The following is a 9,047-nucleotide window of genomic DNA, read 5'->3' on the forward strand; positions in this document are numbered from 1 at the left end:
TTCACACATTCCTGCACTATACACTAATCGTCTCTAATACCTTTTGAATTAGAAAAACATAGTTGAATGATTTAAGCAGAATTGAACACTCCTCGAAGATGCTTGCTGTATGCACCAGAAAGACGTTCTGCACATCTGATTCCCACAGATATAAAGCTGTAGACAATACTATAAACAGTTTGCACAGTTCGATGGATCTATATTGATATACTCTCAAGCCTGGAAAAGTATTTCGCAACCCAGTTTTGGCCAGAGTTCACATGAAAGATTTAAACTGTGTCTCACGAAAGACATATACACCACCTAACAATATATGTTGTCTCACCTAGGAAGCATGATATATGCAGCTTTAGCAAATAGGAGTACATCTGCATTGAAAAATCATCTCCTCATATTACACATTCATCTCTACAGTCTATACACGCTACATTAGCAACCAATAGTTTCGTCAGATACGTGACATTTACAAAAGGTTAATATCAATGGAAAGAGTAAGTTCTACACAAATCACAGTCGTAAAGTCATTCTACACATATCACAGTTGTGAATACTTGTCAATGTGACTCATCGGAAATATAGGCTCAGCTCGAAACATTAGCACGATAGAAGGGCAGCAACTTGAGTGGTGATACATATTCCTGCAAAGAGCAAAAAGAAAGCATGGTAAGATCCCTGAGGACCATCTCCTTCTAGTGTTATACACATAAGCTCTAATATTCCAACCTGGAAAAGAAGATCATGCTCAGGGGGCAAATCGAAGCCCGTTGAGCAGTTTTGCAACACCTCAGGATTCTTCATCCATGCTTTACGTGCATCACTGAGTTTAATTTTGTACCTGAACATCTGAAAGTCAAGTTGAAGAAATAAGCTAACAAGTAATAACTTCAGTCACATCCCCAATAGTCCAAATGCTGCACTCAAGAGAGTATACTATGGCGCCATGACAGTGCAAGTCTAAATGACCATCTGGTCCCCACCGCATCTGCTGGTTTTACAAGCCAACAGAGGACTCTCATATATGGGCATTTCAAGATATTAGAGATCACTAGCGCTATCTAAGTATTACTCGCCAGAAACAATATTGGTTACACAACTTTTTCCCAAACTGCACTATGCATACAGGGACGGGGAGAATCTAAGTAGAAATAAGACATGGAAGAAACAGAAAATGCAAATGAATTAAATAGCATTAGCGTGGTGATGAACAACTATCCCAGCAAGAAAAAAACCACCCCACATCTATTTTTGCTACTCTTTTCTTTTTTTGGGAGGGGGGGAGCAAAAGAGGGAAGTTGAAGTAGAGGTGGAATGAGAGCAATTGCAGGTTGTTTGCAAACCTCGGAAAGTGAGACAGTAGGCTTCTCTAGCTCATCTCCCTCAATGCTAATACCGGTGCCCTGGCATTCTGGACAGAACACTGAGTTTATCTTCCTCGCTGCTTTTATCTCATCTTTCTTCCCTTTTGCACTGCGTTTGGCTCCAGTCTTCCTCTTAGATCTTCGTTTTGTTTCCACTTTTGGTTCCTCGACGGGTTTATCATAAGTTTCCAATTCACAGAGAAGTATCCAATGAATGAGACACGACACGTGAAACACATGAAACGCCTGTATTGACACAGGAATTGTAAGTCCATGCAATGTAGTAGTTAGGTAATGAATCTTCAGTAATGTTTCCAAAAGTGGAGAAACAAGTCTAGAACACAATGCATGAGTATCCAAACAACACCAACAACAACATACACAGTGTGGTCCCACGAGTGGGGTCTAGGGAGGATGAGATGTACGCAGACCTTACCCTACCTTTGTGGGATAGAGAGGTTGTTTCCTCTCAAGAAAAACGGTTTTCAGAACAGGTTTGCAAAGAATGCAAGAGTAAGAAAGCTATGATGAAAATATTGAAGACAGAAAAGTACTACCAGCAAAAATAGTAAAGATGATCAAAGTAAGAAACAACAGCAAAAATAGTAAAGGTAACTAAAGTACGAAACACAGTAGTAGTAAAATTGAAGAAGATAATGCTAGCATAATGGTAATAATATTGGTAAGAGCAGAACCATGTTACCTTCTCAAAATAAAAATAAAAAAAATAAATTAAAAAAAGAGCCGAACCATGCTCTAACACAATGCATGAGTATATATGAACAAATATCATATGGAAAAGACCAAAAAGACAGAGCAGTGTTTACCCCTGTCAAATTTCTACTGCTGCACACAAGTTTTCCAGTTTTCCTGCTCAGGAGAGCTGCCACATCCTTACCAGGAAGCATTTTCTGTTGGCAGATATCACACATTCTCTCAGAAGCTACTCGCTGTCGTTTCCTCAACTCTCTCCTCATAGTTTTACTGGTAATAATTCTTGAACTCACTTGTTGATCATCACATGTGCCCAGTATCAGTTTCATATTTGAACTATTTGTTGATTGAGTTTCTTCACCAGAAGAATCACAATGATTACTCATAGACTCACTTATATCCTCGGGATCCGAAAATGACTTTCTCTTCCTCTTTCCAGCAACACTGATTTCCTCTGATTCTGAATAAGGACTGGACGGGAGCAAAAATCTCTCATCAAGTAACGCCTTTCTACCCAAATTATAGTTATAAGGAAATGTAACAACCGCGAACTCATGATCTGGAACCTCAAACGCATCGATATCATCAGCATCCTTCTGAGCCAACCATTCACACCATATCCTACGAATTCTTTTCGAGTCAATGTCATGTACAGTAAGCCGTACTGCGATTTGTCCAATACCAATAAGCTTCACTTCAAGATCAGTTACTTCATCTTTACACAACACACCCGGAATAACCAAGTTATCACTCTCTCCATTATCAGTAAACTCACTATCCATCAGGCCGTAGTCACGTGCACCCCCATTAGGTCTCGAGTTGCCATCATATTCAACAATAGCAAGACTACTTTCATCTACAAGACAAGTGTCCACCAGCTTGCTTTTTCCAGCATTCTCAATAGGTGAGTGTTTATCTTGCTCCGAATCATAAAAGAAAAGTACCCCATCGTTGAAAGGCCAAGGATTAGGTTTCAACAACGTGGCTTTCGCAGCAGCAACCATTTCCGTATGGAGACTACCTTTCAAATGATTAAAAAGAACCGAATCGCTATAACACGGAGAATGACATAGCGTGCAGAAAAAGACTAATCTCTTCCCATCCTCTCTAAGCTCAATATACGTGTGCCCTTGAGACCTCACATTTTGCAAAGTTCTCCTCACTAACTGCTCTTTCAAGTTACAAGTACTCGTCTTAGGGAAATCTAGTTGCCTACCCGCCATTCAATTCGTCCACAAACCAAATTTCCAACTCAACAATGGCCTCTTAAATCAAGTACTCCGAACAACAAAAGCCAACAGATCTCTCACCATATTTTCAATATTGTCCATATAATGGCAAAAATCACCAAATTCGGCCAAATTTTTCAGAATTTTCGCATGAATTACAACAACAAAAGCACTACTCTTCTCCAATTTGACAGAATTATCAAACAAGGAATTCAAACTTCGGTAATTCCGAACCAACAATTTCCACAAAGTACACCAAACTTAAACAACTTCAAAACCACGAAATTCGATGAATTTCCACACTAATCCTTCAACTTCTCGAAATTTGACAGAATTATCATTCACAAACTTCAGTAAATTCCAAACTAACATCTAATTTCCTCAAAATTACCAAATTTAACAACTTCTCTCGAAATTTGACACAATTATCAAACAGAGAATGTAAACTTGAGTAATTCCAAACTAAACAACTTCCAAAACCACAAAATTCAACGAAATTCACCTTCAAATCAGTACTCAGTAACAACAACAACACAGGTAAAAAGTAAAATTTAACCGAACGGTAACAGAAGGTAAATTTAGCAAACCCTAAACTTACACGAACTTCGAGGCGCGCTTAGTAGTATCGGTATCTTCATCGTGAACGGTTTAATAACAACTATTCGATTTTTAGCAGCGAATCTTCCAGAAGAAATCACATAAAGCAACGAAAGTAAATACGATAAATCTTCCATTTTCATATACATCTCCATTTAAAAAAAAAAATACTTCCTAAAAAAAGAAACCAAAATAACTAACCGAAATTACCACAGTTAGAGAAGAAGGAACAGTAAATGTATAGAGGTGTGTAGATATAGGGTTGTGTGTATGTATAGGTAGAGAGAGAAAGTGGAAGATGGAAAATTCTAGAGAGAGAGAGGAGGGAAGATGAAGAAGAGAGAATTTGTGAAATGTTTTAACTAAATTTTGGTGAGTATCTGTAAGATTTTTAGTTTGAGAAGTTAAAAGGATATTTTAAACGGAAAAGGGCCAAAATTACCCTTGAACTTTGAAAAATAGTTCATTCATCTTTACTTTGTTATCTTTGGGCTAATTATCTGCTTCTGTTATCTTTATGGGGTCAATTATCTCTCTGCCTACAGCATTGCGCGTGACATCCTAGCCCTTCAAAATTATTTTACCTTCAAATAATTTTTTACTCACTAAAATAACTCAATCAGGCTGATTTTTTTTTTCAAAAAAATAATACGGATAATTTTTCCAAAAAAAATATAAAAATAATTCCGCATTATTTTTGTTGAAAAAAAAAAAATTCGGCCGGATTGAGTTATTTTAGCCAATAAAGAAAAATTATTTGAGGGTAAAATAATTTTTGAAGCGGCTAATGATGCCACGTGGCAACAGCTTAATATAATTGACCCCATAGTATAACTGTAAGGTTATAATTGGCCCTAAAGTATAACGAAGGGTATGGATGAACTATTTTTTAAAGTTCAGGGGTAATTTTGGCCCTTTTCCGTATTTTAAATGATCGAGGGTTGTAATCTTATGCTTCTCGGTGTACAGTTATGTTATGTTTTTTGAGCTTTTTATATACACCTGCATTTGACATTTAAATAATTTTTTGATTGGTATAAGTAAAAAAAAATTATCAAATTTTAAATTTAATCTAAAAGAAAAATCATTTTAAGGACAAAAATATAAATTCATAAAATACTAGGGCTGGGCATAAATACCGAAAACCGAAAAATCGAACCGAACCGAAATCTCGAAACTTCAACAAACTAGTTTAGTTCGGTGTTTGGTGTCCACCTTCAAAAAATCGAAACCGAAATAGTCGAATCGAAGTTTGATAAAACCGAACCGAAAAATCGAACACACACCGAAATTTAATACATTACCCCAAAAAATTAAAATAGTCCAGGCCCATTAAGATTAAAGCAAAAAAAAAAACCAATTGTAACAAGCGCTTTGCATTTATATATATATATATATATATGAATTTACGAGAAAATCAAATATGTTAAGGAAGGCACAGATGTGTCTTTAGGATTAATATGTCCTTTATGTGTTTTCTTAATTATTCTTACGGTATATATATATAATACCTAGTAATCCTATATCATGGTTATAGTTTTCTATTCTTGTATATATCGTTTGTTTGATTTTGATTTCAATTTATCGCCTTTATATTTTATTGCTTTTGAGAATATGAATTAGTGTCAAAATCGCTTCTAATATCATATCAAAAAAATCGAATTGAAAAAGCGAAACCGAACCAAACCGAAATTTAAAAATCGAAACCAAAAGAACCGAACCGAACTAGTTTGGTTCGGTGTTCGTCCACCTTCAAAACACCGAACCCGAAATAGCCAAACCGAATCGATATAAAATCGAACCAAAAATCAAACGCCCACCCTTATAAAATACTATAACAACAACATATCCAGTAAAATTTTATTAAGTGGGGTCTAAAGATGGTAGAGTGGTATGCCGACCTTACCTCGACCTTGAGAGGGTAAATCTCAAGGTAGAGAGGCTGTTTTCGATAAACGCTCGACATAAAAAGAAGCAAATCAAAGCAGGATGTAAAAGAAATAACGAACAAACATGTAAACAAAGTAATGCAATAGAATAATAGTAGATAATAACAGACATCATCAGGCAAGAAACTACGCGAGTGCTACTACTAATACTAGAAATTGCAATCAAGGAACAGAGATTGCATAGGTGTAGATATAGGGAGTATATTATGTATGTATAGGTAGAGAGAGAAAATGGAATAAGGAAAGTTCTAGAGAGAGAGATTAGGGAAGATGAAGAGGGAATTGTGAAAACAGATTCTTTTTAACTAAATTTTGGGTTAATATCTGAATGATTTTGGTTTTAAAAGGGCACCGGAAAAAAGAAGTTAAAATAGGGCTGTAATCCTACACTTTTCGGCACATAGCTATATGTAGGGGTGTCAAATGGGCGGGGATGATGAACGTGACATGAAAATAGGGTAGAGAGAGAGAGAGAGAGAGAGAGAGGATTGGCCCAAAAAAATATTTGAAAACAAATTGGGAAATGGACTAAAAATAGGGCTAGGTCATATATTGACCTGGCTTCTAGAAAAATATTTTTTGGAAAATATTTTCTAGAAATACATTTTCGCGAAAATATTTTCGAAAATTATTTTTACGGATTTTTCGCTAGAAAAATATTTTTTAAGAAAACAATTTTCGTGGTAAATATTTTTCGAGAAAAAACATTTTTCGTGAAAAATATTTCCTTCATATTGAACACACCACAAACTATATATATATATTAAACAAATAAACTATATAAACCCAAATTTAAGTAAATCTTAAAAATGGGCTAGAGGTTGCTGGGGATTGGGATTGGAATCCAACTTTAAAATGGGCATGTTGGTGTCAAATTTGGCCCAATATCTGATGACCCGCCCAACCCGCCCAAACTTTTATGGGTTGGGCTCAAGATAATTTTATATTCCCACAATTAAATTTGATTTTTTAGTCCCAATAATATCAATTTAATCTCCAATTAGCCCAATACTAAATATGCAATTTAGCCCATTTTTTTTTAGATTTACTTAAATTTGGGTTTATATATATATACGAGATTTAGTTTATTTGTTTAATATATACACTTTTCTTGTATCATGTATCTTATAAGTTTGTGGTGTGTTCAATATGAGAAATATTTTTTACACGAAAAATGTTTTTCTCGAAAAATATTTACCACGAAAATTGTTTTCTTAAAAAATATTTTTGGCGAAAAATCCGTAAAAATAATTTTCGGAAAAATGTATTTCTAGAAAATATTTTCCAAAAAAATATTTTTCTAGAAAATAGACCCTTCAAAAAAGCAGGTTCCATGTTGGGCGGGTACATAATAGTTCCCCATTTTTTCTCTTCATTTTCAAATTTCAAAGCCCATTTTAATTTATTAAAGGTTAAATGTTTCGAATCATATTTATAAACCCATTTATTCACAACCCATTTTTATTAGAATTGCTACAGTATTAATCCCCATCATTCAAAGTACACAAAGTTAAATGTATGTTCCAGATTTTATAATAGCTTGATAATGAAGCTACTCTGTGACGGGGATGATGAACGGCTAGGATTGTTAGTAGTAGATATAAGAAGATTGAAGTATAATGTGTAGTTGATTAGCTAAGCAGAAGGGTGATTCTTGGTATAACCTGATATTCTTTTCCTTTTTGTTTTCTTCTTTTCTTTTAATCATTTTTAAATATGTATTTTGTTAAACAATTTCACACGTAAGCTAATTGCCAACTGGCTGAAGCTCGTGTTGGTTTTATATTATTCTTCTTGAATCTTGAGCAGTATAATCTATTTAGGTATTACACTAAAAACAAATTAGGACCACCTGTGATGTGATTACTATGATCATTCAACGTATAAGTTTTGTATTCAAACTTGAGGATGGAAATTTTTTTTTAGCATGGAACGACCTTCTTATAGTTTATCAACTAGTGACGAAATCAGAATTTTCACCTAACAGGTTCAAAAATATGAAGAAACCGCGGAAATTCAACGGCCATCTACTATATATACATAAAAAAAAAAATCTTGTATATACATTGTAATTTTTCGCCGAGGGGGTTCAGATGAACCACCGGAACCTACCTAGTTCGCCCCTGCTATCAATAGGTCACTTAATACCAATAAGAGACATCTTGCTTAACGGAGTGAGCATGCTTTCGTCGACTGTCAAAAATGATTTTTTGTTGGGTTTAATTGATAGGTTGAATGGGAAATGGAGGAAAAGTGGAGGGAAAAATGAGTTGTTCATCTTGCTTTATAAAATAAGCATTTGTCCTCATAAATAGGTGATGGAAAGAAAAGTTCTCCTACTTAAAGTAGAAGCACTCCTTTGTGTTGCTAAAGGGTCAAGAAGAGGGTCTCTCCTCGCGCTGTCGTAGTCGCTTGGCTAGGCTCCGGCTACTCGCGACCCGACCCGTTTTCTTTCTTTCCCGGATTAATTTAAAACATTTCCCTCCGTTTTTCCAACGGAATTTCCCAAACAGGTTGTATATTTCTGTTGATCCTCAGAATTTTTCCTTCTTTTTCTTTCTCTGCACTTCCTAAAAACTCTCGTGTGATATACTACCTTTGAGTGGTTCGTAGTCACTTTTGCTTTGCTTATTTTGGTGAGTAAATCGTTCTATCTAGGAAAGATTCCAAAACCTCGGGTACATTAAGGGGAATAATCTCCTTAAGGACACACTTTGAATTCAATGGAGCTCAATTTGGTTTTCCATATCTTTGTTCATATTATTTTTCGGTTGCTCGTTAATTTCGTTTTCTATAGTTTTGCGAAAAAAGAATAATTTCGGAATTAGTCTAACTTTCAAAGTATTCTTTGCAATCAATAACAATCTTAAGGAAATTATTGCTTATATATTTTAATTTGTGTGTTTTGAAGACTAAAACCTACACTCGTTGGAATTTTCTAGTCCAACTTGAAGGACATAAAAACTTCGTTGGATTATTAAAGTTTATAACAGTGTGTGAATTTGAAGAACATAAAAACTTCATCGTGCATTAAGGAAAAAAGGGAAAAAAATAATATATATATATATATATATATATATATATATATATATATATATATATATATATATATATCTTCTCTCGTATTTGCCATTTATTAAACGGTTGTCAATTATTGACGAGAATGGAAACGAGTGATGTGATGTTCAAATGGAACTACA

The 9,047-nt window shown here is 34.7% G+C and overlaps 1 protein-coding gene across 2 annotated transcripts; it reads right to left on the reverse strand.

The window, feature by feature from the left end:
• Positions 1-340: 340 nt before the first annotated feature.
• LOC132053371 (uncharacterized) lies at positions 341-4,218 on the reverse strand. 2 transcript variants are annotated; one of them, XM_059445365.1, is made up of 4 exons: positions 2,186-4,215; positions 1,338-1,604; positions 724-843; positions 341-638 (listed from the first exon to the last, which is right to left on the reverse strand). In XM_059445365.1, the coding sequence occupies exons 1-4, from the start codon at positions 3,293-3,295 to the stop codon at positions 582-584; spliced, it is 1,554 nt and encodes a 517-aa protein (XP_059301348.1). In that variant the 5' UTR covers positions 3,296-4,215; the 3' UTR covers positions 341-581. The 2 variants fall into 2 exon arrangements, with proteins under 2 accessions (XP_059301348.1, XP_059301349.1); XM_059445366.1 differs by lacking the exons at positions 341-638; positions 724-843; positions 1,338-1,604 and adding an exon at positions 1,897-2,064 and having other exon boundaries at positions 2,120-4,218.
• Positions 4,219-9,047: the final 4,829 nt, after the last annotated feature.

The sequence above is a fragment of the Lycium ferocissimum genome, chromosome 4 (genome assembly GCF_029784015.1).
Source record: "Lycium ferocissimum isolate CSIRO_LF1 chromosome 4, AGI_CSIRO_Lferr_CH_V1, whole genome shotgun sequence".
Lineage (NCBI taxonomy): Eukaryota > Viridiplantae > Streptophyta > Magnoliopsida > Solanales > Solanaceae > Lycium > Lycium ferocissimum.

Bases quoted from the DNA above. Each gene is read 5' to 3' on its own strand.
- LOC132053371 (XM_059445365.1), bottom strand. From the start codon at position 3,295: ATGGCGGGTAGGCAACTAGATTTCCCTAAGACGAGTACTTGTAACTTG. The intron at 1,605-2,185 runs GTAAACACTGCT...GTGTCAATACAG, and splicing joins GCAGTAGAAATTTGACAGGG to GCGTTTCATGTGTTTCACGT. The intron at 639-723 runs GTTGGAATATTA...TGCTCTTTGCAG, and splicing joins AGCATGATCTTCTTTTCCAG to GAATATGTATCACCACTCAA.